This window comes from Diabrotica undecimpunctata, chromosome 3 (genome assembly GCF_040954645.1).
Source record: "Diabrotica undecimpunctata isolate CICGRU chromosome 3, icDiaUnde3, whole genome shotgun sequence".
Lineage (NCBI taxonomy): Eukaryota > Metazoa > Arthropoda > Insecta > Coleoptera > Chrysomelidae > Diabrotica > Diabrotica undecimpunctata.
The window spans coordinates 118,265,060-118,292,029 of NC_092805.1; the positions used below are offsets into that span (position 1 = coordinate 118,265,060).

The 26,970-nt window shown below is 32.5% G+C and overlaps 1 protein-coding gene across 3 annotated transcripts in view; it reads left to right on the top strand.

Moving 5' to 3' along the window:
* Positions 1 to 26,970, top strand: part of rho-5 (rhomboid-5) — a 693,122-nt gene that overhangs the window by 646,535 nt on the left and 19,617 nt on the right. For all 3 annotated transcript variants that reach the window (XM_072526724.1, XM_072526726.1, XM_072526725.1), the window contains 2 exons: positions 16,705 to 16,947; positions 24,339 to 24,516. In XM_072526724.1, coding sequence (XP_072382825.1) covers positions 16,705 to 16,947; positions 24,339 to 24,516 — 421 coding nt within the window. The remainder of the gene's footprint in view (positions 1 to 16,704; positions 16,948 to 24,338; positions 24,517 to 26,970) is intronic.

A 26,970-nucleotide genomic window follows, 5' to 3' on the forward strand; every position in this document is an offset into this window, starting at 1 on the left:
ATACAGATTAGACGTCTGCAAACTAATTTTTATGGTACTGAATTAAGTTTTTTAGGAATGTTTTGAAGAATCAAACTCTGCAATAAAAAGCGGGAGTCCCGATTTAAGATTTCAAAGTTGAACCATGTCCCACCCCCCGGGGGTGGGGGTATGGAGTCATGTTTGATGTCATTCAATAGATTATTGAAAAATATTAAACACGTATTTTTTGGTTTTTCTGTTGGAAGTGTATTTCTCGAGATATTAAGCCGTTTCCATAATTTTTCTAGGGTATCACGATAAATCGTTTTTTCCGATTATAACGCCATTTATCAATAATTCGAAAAAAATATTTCTTCTTAAAGTTACATACTTATTTTTCTTAATAAAACTAAACTACAATAAAAAAGTGAGTGTTCTCATAAGATTTCAAAGTTGCTCCCCATCACGTTCTAGGGGGTGTGGCTGAGGGGGTTGTGTTTTGTTGTAATTCAATAGATTTTTGAAAGATATTGAACACGTATTTTTCAGTTTATTGATCCAATGTTTAATTCCCGAAATATTCTATTGTCTCGCTTTTTTTATCACATCATACATATAAATATAAATATAAATATAAATATAAATATCAATATAAAAAATATTAATTTTGCTCAAGAATAAAGTATCTACCTTTATTGTTTACAATATCGAAGATTGTTATCAGAAAAAATTTATCAGGATTGAAAATGATATTCTCATATGCAATTGCATGAATTTACAAAATTTTTTCATTTCTCGACTTCCTTCCAATCTACCTCCAAGTGTTTGCAACTCAAAACAGTTGGTTATAATTTTTTTACGGCACTTTTAAGGTGCAAAATTGTTTTTTGATTATTTTTATTGTATCCAGTCAATATCTTAGGCTTCTTCTTCTTCTTAGCCTTCTGTCGTCCATGTTTGGACATAGGTCTCTCCCAACTCCTTCCATCGGTCTCTATCCTGAGCAACATATTTCCAATTTGTTCCGGCTATTCTTTTAATATCATCAACCCATCTCATCTGTGGTCTTCCTCTTGGTCGTTTACTTTCGTAAGGTCTCCAATGTTGTATTGTAGTATTCCAACCTTGGTCTTTTTGTCTAGCAATGTGGCCCGCGAAGCTCCATTTAAGTTTGGCAATTTTTGTTGCTTTGTCCTCGACTTTTGTTTTGGATCTTACCCAGTCGTTCCTCTTTTTATCTGACAGTCGTATACCTAACATTGCTCTTTCCATTGTTCTTTCTGTTGTGGCTAGTTTATTCATGTTTGCCTTGGTTAGGGTCCAGGTTTGACATCCATATGTCATGATTATCTATCTATCTTAGGCTATTGAGTAGAATATTGAATGAAAGTACATACAAAAAGCTTTAATTTGAGCTGTGCTACATTTAATTTGGCCCAATAGTTTATACAAAATTAATGATTGAATTCCAAAAATGTGAATTTTTCGCCATTTTTAATTTATGCAATAAAAAACTTTTGTAAAATTTTTTTTATGCAAAAAGCCTTATATTGTAGCTCTTTTAAGTACAAATCGAATGACACTTACAAGCTTAGCTCTAAAATAATCTTGGTATGTTGCATTTTGGTTGGCAAAAGAGTGAAAAAGGGTTAGAACGAATCACATCGTAACGAATGGTTCCTCCTGAGGTGTCAGAGAGTGTACTATGTAAATGTACATTAGAATCTGTGCGCAATAAACAGTGTGGTTATTGCAAATATGGTTTAAAATGTACGCGAATATGCGAAAATTGTAACAGAGATAGCTGCGATAATTCTCCGACTGTTAATCGTCATGAAAATAACGATCTGAATGAGAGTGATGACATTTATTATTTTGGATGTAATATTAAACGATGACGACAATCAAATTGTAAATAATATAAATTAAAAACGAAAAATTAATGAATAAAAAAAATAAATAAAATTATTGAATAGTGTTAATATGAATTATAATATGAATAATAAATTAATGAATAAACTTTGGTGAGTGTATTTTACATTTATTATTTTACACCCCATTCTTTAATTAAACATTATATTCTTTAATTCAAAAAATTTAATATTGCATGCACTAAATACATGTTATTAAGTAAATGTGATCTTAATATTAACATAAACAGATACAAAGAGATACACAAAGAAATTCGCCAGAAAATTAAAAAAGCAAAAGAACGTTGGATAGTGGAAAGGTGCAACGAAATAGAACAATTGCAGGAAAAAGGAGATAGCTTTGGACTACATAAGAAGATCAAAGAAATATCGAATATACACAAAAGCCACCACAGAACAAGAATACGCAACGACAGAAACGAATACATAGAGTCAGAAGAGGAGATAGCGATGGCGTGGAAAGAATACGCAGAAAGACTTTTTAATGACGAAAGACCAACACAACCAACGCGCAAACTTCCTTCCGAAAACTTATCGGGGCCATCATTAATGCGAAGTGAAATAGAATATGCAATTAGAACCACAAAGATGCATAAAGTAACAGGTCCAGATGAAATTAATATAGAAGCAATAAAACTACTAGACGAGGAGAATATCGAAATCTTGGTAAAGCTGTTTAATAGAATTTATGATACTGGTTACATTCCGCGAGAATGGCTGCAGTCATCCTTTGTGATGATCCCAAAAACAGCTAATGTCACAAAATGCAATGAACACCGCTTAATCAGTTTAATGAGTCACTTGCTGAAACTCTTCCTTGGGATATTACACTCAAGAATGTACAAGATACTAGAAGAACTTAGCGGGTCAACACAATTCGGTTTTAAGGGAGGACTAGGAACAAGAGAGGCAATTTTATGTTTGAACACTTTAATACAAAACTGTTTAGATCAACGAAAAGATGTCTACCTCACCTTCATCGACTACGAGAAGGCATTTGACAATGTTAAACATGATATCATGATGGATCTACTACATAGGGCCAACATTGACCAGAAGGAGATCAGAATTATTCAGAATCTATACTGGAACCAAATGGCAAAGGTGAGGATTGATCAAGACCAATATACGGATGAATTTGAAATCCGGAAAGGTGTCCGCCAAGGCTGCATACTCTCTCCGATGCTTTTTAATTTATATGTTGAAAATATATTTGCGGAAGCATTAGAAGACACGGAATTAGGCATGAAGGTGAACGGCATACCAATTAGCAACCTACGCTATGCGGACGACACAGTGATTATAACTGATAATTTGGAAGATCAGCAGTTATTACTTGATAGGGTGAATAGCATAGGTAAAAAATATGGCCTCAAAATCAACATTTTGAAAACGAAATATATGGTCATTAGCAGAAACCCTCCAGAAAACCCGATAATATGCATAGGTGACGATCGCATAAAACGCTTGAAAACTTTTTAATACCTTGGCACCACAATCAATGACCAATCGGATCCACAACAAGAGATAAAAACCCGAATACAAATGGCAAGACAAGCTTTTGTGAAATTCAGACCGCTCCTATGTAATCAAAACCTAAATTTTGAAATACGCTACAGAATGGTCAAGTGCTACATATGGTCCATCTTGCTTTATGGCATGGAAACGTGGACTTTAAAAAAAACATCTATCAACAAACTTGAAGCATTTGAAATTTGGTCATTAAGAAGAATGATGCGCATACCTTGGGTGGATAGAGTTCGAAACGATGACGTCCTTAAGAGAGTCGGCGTGGAAAGAGAACTCTTTAAATTAATTAAAAAACGCAAGATCGGTTACCTTGGGCACATATTGAGAGGAGCAAAATATGAAATACCACAGTTAATCCTACAAGGGAAGATCGAAGGTAGGAGAGGAGCCGGCCGCAAACAATTATCCTGGTTAAGGAATATTAAAGAATGGACAGGAATACACAATACAGGCGAGCTGTGTCACGCCGCCAAGAACAGAATTCTAGTAATGAGATAGTCGCCTACGCACTTTAATATTTAATATAAAAAAATATATTATATTATGTAAAATAAAGACGATTAAGAGTAATTTAAAAAGAAACGTTAATAGCCACTAAAGTGTAAATCGCAGCCAAAAAAAAATCGCCAATGTTCATAAAATTTTCCGCTGCTCCAGATAAAAAAGAATGAAATTGGTCCATATTATAAGTTGTTCCGAGCGCCGCGAATTTGAAGTGCGCCGGGCCACTTCCTTCCTTGCCTAGGAGAACTAGTCAAAACCGAGCTGATTCGGCTACCAGAAAAACCAGTAATCATATTTTTGACTAGAAATAGCGGTTTTTTTTTTAATAAAAATAATATCCTCATAAAATATAGACCTTAAACTATTAAATGGCACCAATTTTAATTCTTAATTGTTATAAACATAGTAGCTGTGATGTTTTAAACAAATTGAGCTAACTTCACTTCTGTTTGCAGCCTCACTAATGCTCCATTGTTTTCATATAAACTTTATAGTAGCTTAACTAGGTTAATAGAAATATTAATATTAATTGGCCATGGTAAATACCATGTTATCTAATCATCGAAGGCTTCCTCGTAGTTCACGAAACAGGGATACATGGGGATGTTGCAGTCTCTTGATTTTTCGATAAGTTGTCTTAGATTAAAAATTTGCTCTCGTTTTCCTCTTCCCTTTACGAATCCGGTTTGTTCAGGAGCTTTTTGTCTGGCGTTAAATTGATCTAATCTATTGTGTACTCGTATTATCTATATGATTTTACTTGTATGTGTTATCAATGAGATTAATCTGTAGTTGTTGCATTCTGTGGTGGAACCCTTTTCATCTTCTTCGAGTACCGTGCCCAAATTAGGCGTGGATAGTTTCCATAACTGTTTGACGATATTGTTCTCTATCTTGCGCGGCATGTAACAATTCATCTGCTGATAAATCACTCTGTTGACGAAGGTTTTGGGTCCATGATTATTTCTTCCTACCAATTCCTCTTTTTCCCTCGATCTTTCTGTTGAGTATTAACTGTAGTATCCAGTATCTGGTACCTCTTTATCTCGGGCTATTATATGCCCCAGATATTCAAGTTTTCTTTTTTTTTATCATGTTCATCAAGTCTCATTTTATCAAGTTTTCTTTATTTTATCAAGTTCATCACCTTCGCCTTTATCTACTCTGTTTAAGACTTCGATGTTTAAAGGCGGGTACACATATGCGAGCAGAACTGTTCGCGAACCGTTTGTGAACGCTATATTCGTTAATTTGTATGACGGGGCAAACCGCTTGCGAGCTGTTCGTTCGTTGCTCGTCAGGAACCACGGCCTGTCGGTTTTGGAGGTTTTACAAAGTGCGGCCTCGTCTCTTTCAGATACAACGAGGTCATCTACAAATGCTCATTCCGATATCTGTATCATTTCCAGGTTTCTATGTCCATCATATATTTTCGAAGCCTTTTCTCCCACTGCATCATCTAGTACAATCTTAAACAGGATAATGCCTAGTACACCTCTTTTTCGTAAGCCATCATTGAATCTAAACTCGTTGGAGTGGAGAAAGGGTGGGGGAGAGTGTGAAAGTATTTGTGGATAAATACCTATAACTTTCGTTTGGATCAACCGATTTTAGCGAAATTAGTGTCATTAGAAAGAGTGTGGATGAATTAATTTATATCTGCTATAAAATAATTGCATTTAGTTTTAATTGTCATAGGTAGAGGGTACTTTCGAATAGAAAAAATTAAAATTTGTTTTTCTTCAAAATGTTTAATCGAAACACCTATTTATTGTAAATTATAATGGAACTGAATTAAATTCGTAACAAAATGGCGCAAACCGCATGTTAATAGCTTTTGTCGAACTCGAGATATGAATAAAAACGCATAAACATCAGTAAGTATAGTATTGACTCACCCTGTATTATAAATTAAATTAAAAAATAAGTCAGTAGGTACTTTCAATTTTTTTTATAGCAGAAGAATCTTAAATGTCGATAAACATTTTGACCATTGTTATTTCATATGATTAATAATAGTTTTTTCGAAACTAAGTAGGCTACGACAATGAATTTGACGGGGAGTTCATATTGTTTATTTATTGACAGCAGTCAAAATATTGTTAAGACGTGTTATATTTTAATTCGAATTGAAGATTGCATTTTTTTCAATAGATATTAATATTGGTAATATTAGTAATTAATTATCAGTACTAATAATTCGTGATGAGTATATCAAATGCAGAATTGTATGATATGATTGGAGTGTATTTCGAATGTCACCAAAATGCCGCTATTGCCTCACGTATATATTCTGTAAGATATCCTGACAGGAGACATTATGGCAAAGAAGTATTTGAAAGAAAGGCAAGTAGATTAAGAGAAACTGGTAGTTTTTATCGTCCTTGTTGTAAACGACCTAGTAGAGGTATGACCGAAGATAATTCAATCAATGTTCTTGCTATAATTCAACAGAATCCACATATAAGTAGTCTGCAAATCTCTATAGAATTAAACATACCCAAAACTACTGTTCTAAGGATTTTAAAACATCACAGGTTGGTTTTTCATATTATAAAGTGAACGTTTAGGTCAGAAACTTGGAATTCCATTTAAACTTTAGATTCAACTGTTATTTTAATATTCCGATAAAAACGGCAACACGGCGCTTTTATTCTTTTATCCGTTTCTTAAAATTATGCACGATTTATCTTGTGAAACAATTGTGGATTTTTCAAGATTTTTTGAGTTTTAGTAAATATAGTAGTTTCTTTTTCACCAATATTTGTTGTTCTGTTTTTTAGACTGCATCCTTATCATGTAGTTCTCCACCAAGCTTTACATGAGAGAGATTTTGATGCAAGGCTGGATTACTGCAATTGGATGTTAGGTCTGCTAGAAGAACAATCGCATATCATGTCAAAGATTTTGTGAACAGACGATGCTACGTTTAATAGTGCGGGTGGTGTCATATTATGCTAATCTGCATAATATCCATTATTGGGCTGAAGAAAATCCGCACTGGATACATGAGGTGCAAGTTCAAGCTAGATGGAGTCTTAATGTTTGGTGTGGTATAGTTGATAGAAAGATCGTAGGTCCATATTTCTTTGATAAAACTTTAAATGGCGAAACAAATTGGATTTTCTGGAAAATCAGTTGCCTGTTTTACTGGAAGATATTTTCTTACACACAAGAAGAGATATGATATTACAACATGACAGGTGTCCTGAGCACTTTTCCAGACGAGTTCGAGCTGATTTTTATGCAAGTTATCCAAATAAATGGATTGGCAGGAGTTTCACGGCCAGCTAGATCTCCAGACTTAACATGTCTGGACTTTTATCTGTGGGGAAGATTGAAGGACTTAGTGTACCAAACTCGACCAACCACGCGAGACGACATGAAACAGCGCATTATAAACGCAATAAATAGTATATCAACAGCTGAGTTTAATACAGTTCCATTATAATTTACAATAAATAGGTGTTTCCATTAAACATTTTGAAGAAAAACAAATTTTATTTTTTCTATTCGAAAGTACCCTCTACCCATGACAATTAAAACTAAATGCAAGTGTTTTATAGTAGATGTAAATTAAATCTTCCACACTCTTTCTAATGACACTAATTTCGTTAAAATCGGTTGATCCAAACCAAAGTTATAGGTATTTATCCACAAATACTTTCCCACTCTCCGCCACCCTCAAAAGTACTTGAACAACTTTGTGCGGAGTTTAGGCCTCTTTCTAGATTACTTATTTAACACTTGGTATAATTGGGTATATTTCACAAAAAACTGGTTTTCAGATTTTTCATGAATAGTTTCTGATATATATATAGCCGATAGATCGGCTTATTGGACCACCCGGTACATACAATAAATATTTTGAAATAGGGAACGTAAAAAGATGTTCGACTTTATAAAGTACTTAAATACTTATTAATTTGCAAAGAACAAATTGAAATTATTTTGATTGTGGGAGAGAACTATAAAACGGATAGAGAAGCTGCAAATCTTTTTAATAATAGGCATCCCAAGAGATAATAAAAGACAAGAAAATACTAAATAACTTCAAGACTAATGGAAGTATTAACAAGAATTTCAATTTAAAAAGGCGACAACTGGCTGCCAACTGGGACACGCAGTTGGAAGTAATGCTATCGGTCGTAGAAAATCCGCAGCTGTCATTGCGGAAATGGAAGTTATTGCTGCAAAATAATGGAAGTAAACATACAGTGGCAATCATTTTAAAACAAAACAAAAATAGACGAATCAAACCATAATTCGTTCACACATTGAAAGAAAGGATTTGTGATAGACGATTTGAATTTTGCTCGGTCATCCAAGGAGAATTAGAATAATAATATTTATGACAAATATAGTTTCTTTTATTGACAGCTCTTCTACCTGTTCTGCTATATGGATATTATTTCGTCTTCTGCGGCGTCTATTATTCTCCGTCTGCGTCCTGAGCTCAGGAAAATGTTCTTTCCTTTTTTTGCAGGATGTTCAACTTCTTATTGATGATTATATATTTTTAATCCTTACAGATTTTTGTGATTAAAAGGAACTCTAGTTTGTTATTTGGTTTCTTTGCAATATTTTTTGGGTCTCATGTATTGTTTTTTTTTTCTGTTATCTGTTGTATGTTCTTACTTAATAGCTAAATGAACTTAGTCTCTATTAATTTCAAAGGATTAATATTTTCAGATATACTGATGACAAAAGTTTGATTACAGTTGATATATCACATCCCCAAGGAATCTTAAGTATTACTAATACATAAATATAAACAGAATGAGGCGTCTAATTATAAAAAATAAAACGTATCCTTAAAAACCAAAATATCATTACAGCACTGTAAATTACTAGAGTGAAACAAAAGAATCTTCTTCTTCTTCTTTTTATGTTGACATGTCTCTGTCTGTTTTTCGATGTGCCTTCAGTAAGTTGTCTTTCTATCTTTTCGTGGTCTTCCTGCTGATCATCTTCCTATTGGAGAACCGTTTCTTGCCGTCTGTACTAGTCTATTTGTTGTCATTCGGCTTATATGATCATTCCATTCTACTTTTCTATTTCTTACCCAGTTCTTGATGTTCTCCAGCTTGCATCTACGTCGTATATCTGTACTTTTAGCTCTGTCCCATAGTGTCTTGTCATCAATTTTTCTAAATGTTTTCATCTCTGCTGTTTCTAATATCCTTTTTTCCTCTCTGTATTAGCTCTGTTTCTGCCGCGTATTTCATTATTGGTCTGATGACTGTTTTGTAAATTCTGCCTTTCAGTTCTTTCCCGATATTTTTATTTCTCCATCTTATGTTATCCATCTCATGCAGTCTGTTTGTTCTATTTACTTGATTCAGTTCCGAGTTTTCCGTAGCTAGATAATGTGATGCCTAGATATTTAAACTCCATCACTTGTTCTCTTATCTGACTTTCCAGCACCAACATCTTATTAAATTCGGTGTTGTAACCATGCATTTTGTCTTTTTTGGGAAAATTAACATGTTAAATTTTCTGGAGGTTATAATAAATTGGTGCAACATTGTAAATCGTCTTCACTTTGAGAGAGTAGTATTGCGTCATTTGCATAGCAGATTATTTTAAGTTATTTTTCTCCCATTTGCTATCCTTTTTAAGTTCTTACTTTTTTATTATTTCATCCATAATCAAGTTGAACAATAGAGGACTCAGGGAATCTCCCTGTCTTTTTCCATTGCCAGCACTAATAGGGTCGGTTAGTTCTTCTTCCACTTTTACTTTTATTGTGTTGTTTTGGTAGATATTTTTTCGTTTTGATTATTCCTAGAGGTGTCTCTCTTGCGTACAATAAAGTGGATAACGTCCTTTAATTTGACCCGGTCAAATGCCTTCTTGAGGTCTACGAAACATAGATATGCCGGTTTGTTGTATTCTAACGATTTCTCTTGCACTTGCCTCATTATATATATAGCGTCGGTGCATGATCTTTCTGGCCTAAAACCATTTTGTTCTTCTGCTAGTGTTATAATTTCATTTCATCACTTTGGTTGTTAATTTTACTGTTGTATTTATTAAATTAATTCCTCTGTAATTTTCCGGGTCCGATATATCTCCATTTTTGAAGAGAGGTATAAGGATGCTTGATGTCCATTCTTGAGGAATTGTGTTTTGTTATATTATTTTTTGGATTAGTTTTAATAGTTGTTTTGTCAGATCTGGTCCTCCGTACTTTAGGAGTTCGTTCGGTATTCTGTCCTCTCCTGGAGATTTTCTATTTTTTAATATCCTTAATGCTTCCTTTACCTCTTCCTCCTTAATATTTATTTCTTTGTTTGTCGTCACCTCTGGTGTTGGTGGTTCATTATCGTCACCTTTAGCAAATATGGATCGAAAGTAGGCTACCCATGTTTCGTTCTGAATGTGTTTCTTTTTTATTAGTTCGTTCATCTCTTTTCTTTGGCCTCTGATCATTTTCCATATTTCTTTTTGTGTTCCGTAGAAGTCGTGTTCCATCTGTTTTGAGAAGATCTGCCAGTGTTCCCTTTGTATTTGTCTAACTAAAGTATTAGTTTCATTTTTGATTCGTTTATAATGGTTATATTCTGTTTTGTTTGTTGTGTTCTGTATCGTAAAAAGGCTTTCTTCTTTTCTTCACATTTTGTCGTCACTTCCTCTCTAAACCATGGTGTTTGTTTTCATTTTTGATATGTTAGTGTTCGTTACTTTCCTCTCTTCAAGTGATTCTGTTGCTCCATTAATTATGTTATTTTTGAGTTTTTCCTAGCTTTTCTCGATATTATCGTTTTGTAATATTTCATTCCCAACGGTCTTTTCTGATATTCTTTTTCTGTATAAGTATTCCGTGGATTCCGTATCATAATCTATTATCATAATCTTCCGTATTGTTGTCAAAAAATGTGTTGTTTATTCTAAATTCGTTATTCCTGCAGAAGTTAATCATCAGTTCTCCATTTTGGTTTTTAACATCCTTATTATGTTTTTGATTAATTTCGGGTATTACTTGATTGCATATTCATGCGTTAAAATCTCCAATATTATCATCTTCCATCTGACTTGATCTAATACTTGTTGTAATTGGTCATAAAACGTTTCACTTGTTGTTTGAGGCTTGTTATTTTCTGGGCCGAATACTCCGATGATGTTCAGATCTTCCTTCTCCATTCTCCATCTTTGCTGTTACAATCCTTTCTGATATGTATTGACACTCTTTGATGTGATGGACAAAAGAATGCTAGACCCAATTAAAATTATTTCCAAAGAATAAAATATTAAAATTAATATATTATAAAAAATATATGGATGTATTCAGGAAACTATTAAGGTATTCGTTTAAAATAGAGAAAACATTGTAGATAATCAATACTGCTCACTTAAACATTGCATTTGTATGGGATTAAGCCACATTGATTGTAATGAAAATTACATTTTACATTTGTTTTTGGCGTTTCGATTTCCAATCCGTAAATGGATTTTAAAAAATTAATAAAATAAATAAATAAAAATAAGTAATAAATAAAAATTATTTTAAAAAATTGATTAATTTTTGCTTATTAATTGACACTTTGTAGCATCCAATTTGACAGATGAATTAGTCTCGATCTTTTAGGCAAAATAGCAATGTTTTTGAGTTGAAATTATGGGATTGATGTGTTACCCTCGGATTAATATTCCATACAAATAAATATTTAACTTAAACATTTCACAAGAAAACAGCTTCAAAACTGTTCGGTTAATGATGTAACCAGAAAATCGGGCCAGTTGGTCCATGTTACACTAAGCAGACGCTTTAATATCTCCTTAGTTCATTAAATTAAGATCTTTCTACAATAATATATAGTTTTTGCTTATCTTATATCTTTTTTCCATTCTATATTATTTTTTTGCTTTTAATAAAAAAATAATTAATGTGAAAAATAAGAGATTTAACATCGTCTGTCTATTATGAACTAGGAAGTGGGATTTTCTTTTAATTAATTTTTGTGTATTCTCTAACAATATCTCGACAGTTGTTTATCAAAGAAAATTTAAATAGTGCCCGCACTTCTAGGTTAATTGGTAGGAAGAATATTGGATTAAATTACAAACTTCTACTTAGAGCGAGTGCAGACAATTTACAAAGGGTAAACTTCTGTTGCTTTTGTTGATCATTAATCAACGAATGGTTTAGTATAGGGTTATATTTTTGCATATACAGATTAACAGTTAATTAAAAGTATAGAATTATTAATAGGAAATTTCAAAATTGATTTAGTATGAAATTGAAACTGTCAATAGAAAAACCAAAAGAAAAATCAGTTATAATTTTTTTATTTTGCTTCATTAGCTGTTAATCTTCACCAATTCTCGTTTTTTCAAATACTTCCCCTATTTGAGTTTCGGTTGACTTTTCCCTTCAGTTCTTAACCTCTGACTTTCTTACCTACACGTTTTTATCATCTTAAGGTACGAACATACCGAGGATACATGGATGTGAGCAGTGGGGTTTGCGGTCACGGTCGAGGTTTACATCGATGACCAGCAGAACATACCGAAGATACCTTCCTTTCAGTGTTCTTTATAGTTTCTGGGGTAACTGACATGTGTTTTGGGAAAGTTAGCTTTTTTATATTATAAAATTATGTACATGAGCAACAGTAGTGACGACAGTGAATGTTTGTCTTTAAGTAAAAAGTAGTGGATCATTTGTAATTATTTAAATCGCCAGCTTTCGTCTCATCCTATAAATAAAAAACTTAATATCTAGGACAATACTATCACCTATTTAAAGAGCTTAAGAAAAACCACTCAGACAGATTTTATGCTTATATGATAAGTCTGGATATATTTCAGTAAATTTATTAAACCATCCGTATCATCGGCGAATGTCACGTGGTTTAAAAACCACCAATAAACTTGTAATTTACCACGCGATTAAACAGCTCGATCGCGATGTAAAACAAACTATTTTGTTCTGGCATCGGCATGTCTGTAAACCGCGATGATAGGTCGCGAGGGTCAACGGGTGAAACATCCTTAGTATGTGCGATCTCGTAAAAATATGAAAGTTTGTTTTGATATCGATGTATCAACCTCGACCGCGACCTCCATCGCACACATCCATGTATCTTCGGTATATTCGTACCCTTAGGGTAAAAACATAGTGCAGCAGCGAGTCAAGAGTCAACTGGCGAGTCTACCTGCACTTCTTGCTGATTCCACCATGGTGTCCGTTTCTTTTTCCAATTGGTTCTTGTGGTCCCACATACCAATTTTATTGTATTTGTCATATTATTTATAAATTATCCCCATTCTTCTTCTACTACTTCTGTCATTTCTCCTTCTTTATCCAGTTCCTTCTCTAACTCTTCCTTATATCTGATTATTACTGTTTGTTATGTATGTTAGTTATTTACTTATATTTCTTATTCTTCTTAAATGTACTTTCCAGTAGGTAGTGATCACTGCCTATTTCATAGCTTCTTATCACCCTTACGGCTCTTATCCAGCTCCACTCTGTTTTTTGTACTATAGTATAGTCAACAGTTGATTGTTTGTATGTAAACGTTTCTTGTTTGACTTCTCTTGTGATTTTATGTATCGTTTTCTATTGGAAATCTGTATTCATGATCTTCATGTTATTGTCTATGTATAAGTATGAATATGGCGAAAGAAATGTACTAGGGCCAAGATTGCTGAACTTCTTACACCAGGAAAATTTATCTATGATGAACTCTTTTTTCAATAAAAAGCCTCAGCATAAATGGACATACATCAGTTCAGTGTCAAAAATGAAATAGATTATATCATAACAAACAGAAAAGAAATAATCAAAGACATCGAAGTACTCAACAAATTTTCAATAGGAATCAACCACAGATTATTCCGAGCTGATACTATTAAATGTCAAATTGGAAAGAACAAAGATGGTCAGACATATACAAGACTTGCAAGATAAAATAAAAGATGTAGATCAAGCAAATGATGGCATAACGAAGACTCTAAAAGGAATGGAAAGGAAGTGCTCTCCGACCGTTCTGACCCATAAAGAAAAACTAAGCCAAAATACCACAGAGATAGTAAGTAAAATAAGACAGCTGACGGAAAAATTGGGCTGCAACTACACAACAATGAAGAAATTAAATAAAGATATCCACCGTTCAAGCCGAAAAGACGTAAGAGAAAACAATTGAAGAGAAATAACTAAAATAATTTAAGAAAACAAAAGTTTTGAGGCTAAATACGAACAACATAGGCAACAAAAATATGTACAAAATAAAAAACAAAGATGGAAACATTACTACTGATAGAACCAAAATCATTGAGGTTGTCGAATCCTTTTATCGCGAAATGTATGAGAACATCGACGAAAGGCAAGATCAGCCCTGCCCAAAATCACAAATCAGGGATAAGAATTAATGCTAGAAATAACTCCATACGAAATCAAAACGGAACTTTTAGAAATGAAAAATAACAAATCCCCTGGCGATGACGGAGTAATTATCGAAGCGATCAAACTAGATGGAAATAAAATTATCCAGGCTTTGGCCAAGCTTTTCACCGAATACATCTACCAAGTACAAACTCCTTCTCAATGAAACAATGCCGTCATTATTTTATTACACAAGCAAGGAGACATAACAGATCTAAAAGAAACAACCGCCCTATCAGTTTGCTTTCACACATATATAAACACAACTTCATAAAAATTATCAAAAAAAGACTTCTATCAGCCTAGAGAACAAGCTGAATTTAAATCTGGATACGACCACTTACTAGTGATAAAGAACTTGATAGAGAAGTCTGCAGAATACAACAAACCATTGACACTAATATTCGTAGATTACGAGAAACCATTCGATACCATAAGTCTTTAAAAAATATTAAAAGCATTGACAGAATGCCTAACAGACCATCGCTTTACTAACATGATCAACTATATCTACAAAAATGCCACAACTAGCGTAAGACTATCTGAACAAGAAACAAGTAAATTCTGTATACAGCGAGGAGTACGGCAAGGAGACAACGTCCCTCCAAAGCTATTCACGACGCTTTTAGAACATACTTGTAAGAAGGCACATCTGAACGATCATGGTATCAACATATATGGAGAGAAGCTCAGTCATTTGAGATTTGCAGGTGACATCGTCCTTATAGCCGATCGTATGGATGATGCAATAATAATGTTTGAAAAATTATATCACGCTTCCTTGGAGGTCAGACTAAAGATTAATATGAACAAGATGCAAATATTGACTAATCTGGTGCTAAATCGAAATATTGCTGTTGATGGAAAGGATATTGTGCAGACTACATCGTATAAGTACTTAGGACATATAATTCTGTTGGGCAGAGATAACCAGACATGTGAACTTCCACGTCGCATAGGATTAGCGTGGGCAGCGTTTGGTAAATTAAACTATGTATTTAAATTGGATCTACCCATATGCCTTAAAAGGAAAGTCGTTGGCCAATGTATGTTACCTGTACTCACTTATGGAGCGGAAACATTAACACTCACAAAAAAGGTAGTGAATAAGATTTGCGTAACTCAGAGGGCTATGGGCACCAGATGTTATCTGGCTCTCCATAGGCGTCTATGTCGTAGAACAAAAACAACAGATGCCATCGAAAAAATCACGACGCTAAAATGGAATTGGGCAGGACACGTCGCCAAATTATCAGACAACCGATGGACAAAATTATTGTCTAGTGGAGATTAAGACAAGAAGCAATGCGGAGCAGAGGACGCCCACCAAATAGATGGACTGACGACGTGAAGCGTGTTAGCAATAACTGGATGTAAGCCGCACAAGACAGATGGCAGATGGAAAGACCTGAGGGAGACTTATGTCCAGCAGTAGACGCATACAGGTTGATGGTGTTATTGTCTTAATAGAATTCAAGTGATAGTTTCCCATTATTGTTGATTTTGTCCTCTCTGTATGGTCTTATAACATTGTTCCATTTTGCTACTCCTTTTCCTACTCTAGCATTCATATCTCCTGCGATTAGTATTTTCGCTATATAATCATTTATTACTTCTTACAGTTTGTCACAGAACTCATTCTTTTCGTTTTTTGATTGTATTTTAATCAGGTCCATAGCATATAATTAGGTTTGTATTTTCTTTCTTTGTGCCCATTTCTATATATACTCTAAGTATACGCCCATTGAAATATATCCAATTCCTTTATATTTTTATTTTTTATTTTTTATATTTTAATTACTAACAATTTAGTGAGAAAATAAGATTTTTTCGAATTGACTATGCAGATCACTGTCATTTGGCAAGGATGTTTCGCTTTTATAATGGTGACTCACTGGATCGAGTGGTATTATAAGCATTTTTAGTAGCCAACTTAAAAATTTTAATTCAAATCTATGATAGTACATATTTTCATTTTCTTTTAATATTATTATTTTTAATGTATATTGTTTACAGTGTAATGTGTTATAATCTTCTTTTTACTCTCACAGATAATTATCACATCAAATCCTTGACAATCCGTCAATTTGTCTTCACTTTTGTTAATTATTCTCAGTCCGAACCTACCAATAACATCTTCGATTTTTCGTTCTTCTACTTCAGCGTTAAAATTTCTCATTCATATTGTTATGTCTCTGTTATTTGTATTATCCAGCTTGTACTTTTTCTTTAACTTCCCTACTACATCAATGGATTTATATCACTGTAAGAGGCTTTTATTTGACCTTCATTTTTATCTGCAATGAGAACATACATTAATAAAAGTAGTGATAGATAAATTTTCTTCATGTCATCTACGTTTCAAAAACTTATTGATTTTTTTAGGCGTTCCTTCAGAAAATCGGTAACACAAGACGATAAGATTCGAGAACAACTTGATGACATGGAGGACCACCGACCGATGTTCACTTATTGGGTGACCACTGTGCAAATTTTAGTACTTTTCATTTCTATTATTTGTTACGGAGTTGGACCTTTTGGAGTTGACCTTCAGTCAAGATCGGGACAAGTTTTGGTGACTAGTTTGTCTTTACAACAAGTGGACTATATGGAACCTGCAAACTTTTGGTAAGTTTTCTTTTCATTTATTGTACCTCGTTAGTTAGTGCACCAACTTTTAATATTGAATAAGTTAATGTTCTAAACAAATATGAAATTAAAAAGTATTATTATAAATCAATAGAATGGGTATCGAAGAACCCAGCAACGAATTTAGCATTAACCTTTTTGGTTTTAATCTAGAGAATACTATCAATTTCCATACCTGCAGATCTGATTAAATTTCACGGTATAGGACGTGTATTTTTACAAATTCTGTAATATTCGACCTAAATTTGACACACCATATAGGTCCTAAAAAAACTATACACCAACAATACTACGGCCGGATTATCCGCAATTGGTGACTTTGACATATTATCCCTTAGTAGGGTTCTCCCATCTAAAAGAACCTCTGTACCATGTTTCAAGTCTTTGACTGTTCCTTCAAGGTTTATTGCAGAGACAGACAACTACATAATTTCAAGAATAGTCTGTGAAACCCCGCTTTTATTTAAGCTACTTTTGCTCGCATTTGAAATTCTTTATAACAACGCCAGTACATAGCCCGCTATTATGTCATTAATCTTATCTTCTCCATGTGCCGTCTCCTAACGGAGTTCAGATATCATTGTGAATATTTGTATTTTATTCACTGCTGCTCTAGTTGATTCTTTTGAACAGCATTGGTACCACTCTCGCAAATTTCTTAGCTTTATTCCATTATAATCGTTATTATTTCTTCCCTCTCATCAAACGTGCCAATTATTGAACTTTCCTTGTTGTGTTTCTTTACACTACTTTTCCATTTCTCTCGTTATCTCATTCATGGTTATTTCCTCGATCAATATCCCCTAAAACCTTCTATAACAAATATGAAATTACTTCAACCTGTTTATACAAAGTGATCCATTTAGATTGGAAATGAAAAATTTTTATTATCAGTTTTTCTATTGCAACAATTTCTACGCCACTGGATTTAAGTCATGTCAAAAATTTCATTAAAATATATTTATTAATAAACAAGTTATCATAACTTAAAATATTAAAACTTAATAAGCTACGAGTTAACATAGAAGACCCTACTCAACAGATAACCATGAAAATTATCATTTTTTAAATAATTTTAATAATAATCTACCACTGCATGAAAAAAATGTTTAAAATAACATAAAAATTTTATAAATGTATTACATTATGTAATATTACTTACATTAATAACTTTACTACTTTGTAAATGCTATAACACCTAATATTTCAACTTAAATCTTAGTTGTCATGAAAATGAACAGAACATCTTACTGGATAAAAAAATTTAATCATTAAGTGGAAATTCATGAATTGCATTTTCCATAGGTCGGTTTTTTTTTAATTCTTAAAAGGACTGTTAATTCATGGTTAATAATTCGCTCGTTTATTATACCACGCCAGATATTTTATTTTATAAATAGGTACTGGTTTTTACAGTTTATTGCCCAATAAACTTTTTATGTCCAATAGTGTCAATTTTGTGACGGTACTACTGCTTTTGTAGTGAAAGTAGCTTCGTCGCTAAACAAGAAATTTTGGAAAATTTATATTTTTTAAATATTCTCCTTGGACCCATAAACAATATTCTATATTTATTGCTTCGTCAACTTCCTGCAACTAGTGTAAGAATTTTGGTTTGAAAGGTTTAATAATATTTACCCCAAGACATCCCTGTATACTCTCTCGAGGCATATTAACTTTTAAACTAGCATTAGGGGTAATTTCTAAAATGATTTAATCATTTCCTCTTCTTCGTTATAAGGGATTATTTTTTAATGTCTAATATATTTTAACCTTCGGAGTACGCAGTCTGGGTCAAGCCTGACTCGTAATTTTATTATTTTTTAATATTATATGAAATTTTTTTTTTTTTTTTGTAAATCCAATTGATCCTAAGTTCTCTTTATTTGTTTCAAACTATTTTTTCTTGTATCATTCGTGAACAGGCAAATTACAGTTTTTCCTTTATGATGCCCTGTCAGTCCTGATACGGTTTTCGTATTTCGAAGAATATTTTCAATATGTTTGTATGTAAACATAAAATGCAGCCGTCTCTGTTTACCGGTGTACACATTCAATGCCAAGGGATTATATTTGTAGAAATATTAGTAGCTAAAAGTTAACCTATGGAGTAAACGTAGTGTCTTCGCTGTAAAGCGGTATTTCACGTTTGTTTATTAATTTAATTTAAGCATCCATTATGAAGTATGCAGTATTACATTAAAATGTGGAAAAAGAATATACTTTGAGTGAAGCTGAGTTGTATGCCTTACTCCTGTCAGATAGTGAAGAAGATGACGTTCCAGAGCTGGACGAAAGCTATAGTTAAGCGAGTGATAATGACGGTTGTGAGTTGTGAGCCGGAAGCACATGAAGGTAATTGATCAATTACTGAACTCGCGAACGAGGAAGTTCTGAAAATACAGATAGTGAACGATCTAGTGCGTTTGATTTTATGTGAGAAGGACGAACATGACGTTATTTAGCTCCAAAAAAGAATAAGATATTGGCATGTCATTTAGTACAGAAAAACATAGATTTCGCTACGAAAAGTCAAAATATTGAGACATGCATGGATGCCTTCCATTTATTTTTGTCTTATAGTATAATGTCAATGATCCTTGAGTATACCAATAAGAGAGCTATTGAGTTCATAGCTGCGTATAACAGTACGAACGAGAAAAAAATGAAGGTTAAGATTGAAGTTGATCTACTCGAAATGCGTGCTTTCTTTGGTATAATTTGGTATATTATGTGGAAGATTCAGAGAGTCTCATGTGAAGGTGCATAATTTCTGGTCCAATACAAATAATGCATTTACGCGTCCTATTTATAAAGCTTCTCTGTCGGGATAGATTTATTAGTATTTTGAAGTATATTCGTCTTGATAATTTGGATACGAGAACAGAAAGGAAAGAACGAGATGAATTAGCTCCTATTCGAGAAATTGCTGATCTATTTGAACAAAATTGTAGGGAATCATATGAACCATCTGCTTTTGGTACTGTCGACAAGCAACTTGTAGATTTTACGGGACGGTGTACATTTCTGATTTATATAACTAGTAAACCGAAGAAATACTGTATAAAGGCTTGAACCCTATGTGACGCTAACAGTTTTTATTGTGACGCTAACATTGGTATATGTAGGCCTGGTCGAAATATTACAACTGACAATTTTTTTGCAGACATTGCTTTATCTGAAGAACTCTTATTCTAAAATTTAACTCTTTTCGGTACTATTAGAAAAAATAGGAAACGTTTGCCCAAATCATTTCTTGAGATGACAGATTGTTCACTGTATTCTTCAAAATTTTTGTTTACTAGAAACATTACTTTAGTTTCATATGTAACTAAGTCTAACAAATTTGTCTTAATATTATCGACCTTACACAATAAACATGAAGTTTCTGGTGAAGACCAAAATTTTAAACCAAAGATTATTTTGGATTACAACAAAACCAAACGTGGACTTGATATTTTAGATAAATTGATCCGAGGATACACATGCAAAAGAAGATGGCCTTTACGTATTTTTTTTTAACTTTTTGGATATTGCATGCTACAATGCTTTAGTTTTATGGAATATGAAAAATCCTGAATGGAACACCCAAGTAAACATAAAACATCGCAGAAACGAAGAGCTGAATCAATACAAGAGGAACACACCATAAATCCGTAATCGTTGCAATAGAGACTACCAGTATTAGTGTAAAAAAGCAAACAAGTGCCGGAATCTGCAATAAAACAAGGTCGTTGTTATTCTTGTAGGGGTAGTGACAATAAATATTCAAAGACATGTGACTTTTGTAAAAGATTTGTTTGTAATACTCATTCAAAACGTGAAGAGGTAAAATTAAATGCAACTACTGCCAAAAAGACGAGGATGGGGAACTATCTTATAAAATTTAAACAAATACAATAATTTAGGATTATAATTTTTATATTCCTTTGTTTTTTGTTGAATTACAGATACTCTTTAATAATACTGACTATTTAAAAGACCCTTATAAATAAAATGAGAATGGGTCACGCTTGACCCATAATCGTAATCTAAGTAAGTAAAATAATCTCCGTACTACAGGGTATCCAGAAACTCTCCTGACAAACGGAAACCGCAGATTCCTCAGATAATTTTAAGACGGTTTAACCCAATCCACCTAGTCTGAAAATGCTTCCTAAGTAGCTCCCTTGGGAGCTCTGTGAAGATGGCGCCTTGTAAGTAGTTTTTTTTTAATAACTCCAGAACGCTTTTATTTAGAAAAATAAAAATTGAAGTTGAGTTGAATTGAGTTGAATCGATTTCATTAATTGCAAATTTCTAGTACCGTTCATAGGCGTCCGTTTTGGGTAGGTCAACGGGTATTTTAACGCATAACTTCTTTGTCGGTAACTTTTAAGCATTTGTGATACTAGATTATTAAATTTTCAAATATTCTAGTACTAAAAGTTACTCTTACTTTAAATCTGTAGGATACACCGTTTTCTGGAAAAATCGATTTGAAAATGTTTTAAGCAGGAAAATCTCCTTGTAGCAGTGCTTATACCTTTGTAAAATGAAAGGATATAAATTTTCGTTGTATAAGATAATTCTTGCGGAAAATTTTGAAATTGTGGGATACTTGACAGATAATCTTCGAACGCTACTTTCTAAATTTTCCTAAACTTCATTATGTTGCTCTGTTTCATTATTTTTTGAGAATACTGAACTTGTTTCTCTTAACAGGGAAATTGTTCAGCGTATCTACTTTACTGCTAGAACGTTATACCTCATTTCGCAATAAACTAAATGTATATCAGCGTATTCCTCATTAGTAAAAACCATTTTTGTTGAATTGAAATTATTGTGTTTGAATGCCACGAAAGAGTTTGGCAATGAAAAACGTAGATTATAGTTCTGCTGACAGTTCAAAGAATACTAGTGCAAAAAATATTAATTTAACTTTCATGACGAAAAAACGAAAAATTTTAAAATCTATTTTTCTCAAATACTTTGTATCCTACCCACTTAAAGTAAAAGTACCTTTTAGTACTAGAGTATCTGAAAATTTAATAATCTAGTATCACAAATGCTTAAAAGTTACAGAAAAAAAAATTTATAAAACGGACGCCCATGAACGGTACTAAAAATTCGTAATTAATGGAATCGATTCAGCTCTGGGGATCAATAATCGTACCAGTTTTTATTTTTCTAAATAAAATCGTTCTGGAGTTATTAAAAAAAAATATTAAAAAAAACTACTTACAAGGCGCCATCTTCAAAAAACTCTAGCTACTTAGGAACCATTGTCGGACTAGGAGAATTGGGTTAAATCGTCTTCAAATTATCTGAGGAATCTGCGGTTTTCGTTTGTCAGGAGAGTTTCTGGACATCCTGTATATTAGAGTTTGTAGCATGTAAAGTTAATAATTTAAGCGCGTTATTTTCATTAAGTTATTTAAAGTTATTTTAAACATTGTTTCATACAGTGGTGGTTTATTATTAAAATTATTTACAAAATAATAATTTTCATGGTTATCTATTGATACAGGGTGCGCTTTGGTGACTGGTAACTTAGTGAATTTAAAAATTTTAAGTTGTCATAACTTCGTATTAATAAATATATTTTTACCGTAGCATATTTTTATGAAATGTTTGCCATAGCTCTTTAAAGCCACTCTAAATCCAGTGGCGTGTATTTTTATTTGAATTTTTCGAGTCGAAGAAAAATTAAAATTCTCCATTTTTGACTAAGGAAAAGTATAGTAGTATGCCGTAGAAATTTAAATAAACATTTTAAGTATGTCTCAAAGTAGATCATGATATTAAAAAAAAGTTGGTTAAAATTGGTTAACAACTTCAAATTTTATAGAGGTGTTTCCAATGTAAATGGGTCACACTGTATATTCTTATTTAAGTATTCAACTTTTTATTCCATACAGCAATATTGAATACAGTCCATCTAATTTACAAACCGTTGCACGTCATTATCTACGTCAGAGATCGAAGTTGACATAGTTGCCAAAGTATAAAAAAATCCTGAATCCATTTTAAATCAAATAGGTCACATAATTATTATTATACTCTTTACAACGTAAAGACTATTTAAATTCTTACGTGACATTTTTGAAATAAAACACACTAATTTTGTTCTAAAAAGAACAGATTTTATTAAATAGGTAAAAATATAAAACAAGAGGTATTCACTTTAAAATTCAAAATAATAAAGTACAAACAGTGTCAACACCGCAACTGTCAAATAAGTGTTACTAATTTATGCCAAAATTTCACCTTCGTTCGATTACAGTTACAGTGTGTTCCGAACAAATTTTCTTCATAAAAACGCTTTATAATGCATTTATACAAATTAAATGAAAGATATTGTTGTCTATTTCTTTAAGTTAACATTAATAAATATCTTTAAATATTAGTTCTACGCGTATATAATAAAATATGTCTAGTGGCTGTAATGCCAGTGTACTCGGCAAAGTGATTCTAAAAAAGAACACACCTACCGCCTAAATATTTCGTGTTGGTATCATGTGACGTCACGGGCTATGACGCCGATGACGTGCAACGGTTTGTAAATTAGATGGACTGTATACAAAAGTGTTCCTGTTCTGTTACTTTGAAAGCGCCGTGCTGACAAGAAACTTTATCATTTTATTGAAAACGTTTCTCTCTTGTTTGGAGACTTTTGTGTGGTATTTAAGTCCTCAAATATGTATAGTGTTCTACTGTACTTATTTGAGTTCGGTAGGTATATTTTGCTTCTTTTTAGAACTGTATACTTCGCATTTTTAATGTATATTTGAGTCCCTAATTCTTACAGAAACTGTTTTTACAGTTGACCAATCTTTGAGAGTTTTTCTACTGTTCTTGCAAGGATGAGAAATCTTAATATTGTTCTGAAGCTATTTTCTTGTGGCATTTTAAATTAATTATTATTTAAATGGGAATAAGCCACAATTAAAGGTTAAAATGTTTGTATTTTGAGAACGATTTCCGAAGTGGAAATTGAAACGTCAATAAACGTATTTTAACCTTTAATTGTGGCTTATTCCCATTTAAATAGTAATTAATGAGAAATCTTGATTATCACTTTGTCATTGATTATGATTACATCTCTTTGCGATTTCATGTCTTTTTCAAAGATGAACTCGCTATATTTGTTAAAAAAATGATGAAACGCTTCTCACCACTGGCGTAGACGGAAATGTAAGAATATAACAGAAAATCTTTTTGAGGAATATAAACTTTAGAAATAAACTTAGTTATGAAATTGAAATTTTTATTTATTATTCATAGATAATGTGTCTTGCTTTTTATAATAATTCTTGCTTATAATGTCTTGCTTTTTAAAATAAGCATTATTGTTGCTTATATATTAATTATATTGTTTGTCGTTTTAGGTTGGGACCTAGAGCTGGTGACCTTATTCATTTGGGGGCGAAGTTCGCGCCTTGTATGAGAATCGACAATAAAATAAAAAAGGAAATAGATAAAATCCAGGCCAAAGAAAGAGAGACCGCATGCTGTATCAGAAATGATGACTCAGGATGTGTCCAATCATCGCAAGCTGATTGTTCAGTAAGATATATTTTATGTTTATAAATAATTCTCTATAATCCAATATATCTACGTTGCATTTTATAAATTATTTAATTGAAATAAACCATATCGCTACTTTGATTGAAATCTATTATATTTACAAAAAGTCGAAACTGAGAACGTTAGGAAACTGCGCTTGATCATAATTTTTTATAGGCCGGCCTTTGTCAAATTTACAAATTTTATCCACAGATAAGAAGGATAGTTGACCATTTTCGAGATCGTTTAAAACAATATGGTATGAAAACCATAAATGGTTATGCGGTAGTTATTTTAAAAATTCACTTTTTTGTTGGCTTTGTCTATTGCTTTCAAATTTGGAGCGAAATGTTTGGGTGAGTCAGGGATATTCAGATTTGAAAAATTTATCAGCTAGTATCAAAAAACATGAATATTCGAAAGAACATTTAAACAATTGCTTAGATTTAAAAAGGTTATAAAAAATAGGCAAACTATTGACAGTGCTTTAGCTGGACTACTACTTTATCCAATAAGTTATATAAAAGTTGCAGAAGAGCTTGCATTCGCGGTAGATATGACAGCCATAATTCTTCAAATATGGGTAATTGTTAAAAAAATATTAATTTTGCAGTTAAACGCAATCAGGAAATCCAGGACCATTTTAAAAAAATAGAAAGGGTGTCCACGGGTTTGTCAAAACAATACAAAAATATTTAATAGATTGTGTTGCTGATTACATAAAAAATGAAATTTCAAGAGAAATTAATGAAACTCAATTTATTTCTATACTAGCAGACGATACTATTGATATTACCGAAAAATCACACTGTATGTTAACAATCTGTAGTGGTAACAAAATTGGTCAGATAACAAAGATTTTTGGTGTTTTTTTGATATTAGCGAGAATAGATCTGCAGACGCTATATACAGGGTGAGTCATGAGGAACTTTACATACTCCTACCATATGTAGAGTCCCTCAGGGAGCATATCATGTGGCCACTATAAAATATCAACTCCTCTTCTTTATTAATTAACAGGGTGATTTGTGTAATTGACCATTTATTTCATTTTACTGTAGTGTTTATACGGCTCATTTGATTTTTGCATGATACAGTACACTACTATCAAGCATTCGACTGGTATTAGCTAAACTAAAAAAATCCAGGACTGGCTTTGGAAAAATTAATTTAGGGATTCGTATTAAATATTACACCCTGTATAAATTTTTTTTAAAATGCAATAAGTGATTTTCAAACTACATAAATAGCCAATGAAAACGACATATGCGACAATGTTGTCGCACTTTTATTAAATTTTTAGTGAACGATCAAATCTTACCAAAAATAGAACAACCATAATGAAGTATCAAATTATAAGGTATTAATTTAAACAAATGTTATAAATTTCAAACATTTTAATTAAAATAAGTTCCTACAACATAATCTAATACGTAGAAAATTAACATCTTTACTGTCACTTTGTATTATCTCTACGATAGAATCAATTGTTTTTCAATTTTAAATTTTTACTCATAGACCGTATTGGGACATTATTTTGGATAAATAATAAATTAAATTGATTAAAAAGTCAAAACTCTTGTATGTGTTAGTTTTTGTTGATTGTAAATGATTAAAATTTTATGTCAAATAATAATACATTGCATCAACTGTACTAAATAAAAATAAATCTAAAAAAGTTTAAAATGAAGGTTGGCGTTGACCGTTTGACGTTTCTTGATATTTTATACCCATTGTCATTATTGTCGTTATCAATTGTTATTTATGTGTACAAGAATACATATTTCTTCTGTCATATCTACGTTAAGTACATTGTGTGAGTTTTGGTAGAGCTTTTGTTACTTTCGTTCAAAATGCCACATCAGTTTTCGACCACAGAATATGCAGATATAATATTTGTTTATGGATTCTGTAATGGGAATGGTAGGGCTGCTAGTAGAGAATATCGCAGGAGATTTCCTAATCGTCGAACTCCCAGTCATCCAACATTTGGGTCAGTTTTTAATTATTTGCGAGAAAATGGCACTTTTGAAGCGCAGGAAGATGACATTATGGACGCCGTTACTATGAACCCTACAATAAGCACTAGACAAGTAAGTCGAGAACTCAATGTTACTCAATCAAAAGTAAGTAGAGTCTTACAAAAAAATAATCTATACCCATATCACATTCAAATGGTTCAGCGACTACATGCTGGAGATGAGATCGATAGGTTGGAGTTTTGTAGATGGATTAACAATAATCGACCAACGCTATACAGGACACTATTTACAGATGAAACCCAATTTACCAGAGACGGGATAAATAATTCACGAAATTCACATGTGTGGGCAGAAGAAAATCCCCATGCTATTCGAGAACGTCGTTCTCAGTTAAGGTTTTTGGTTAACGTGTGGATTGGTGTCATAAATAACCAATTAGTAGGTCCTCACTTTTTTGATGGTCCTTTAACAG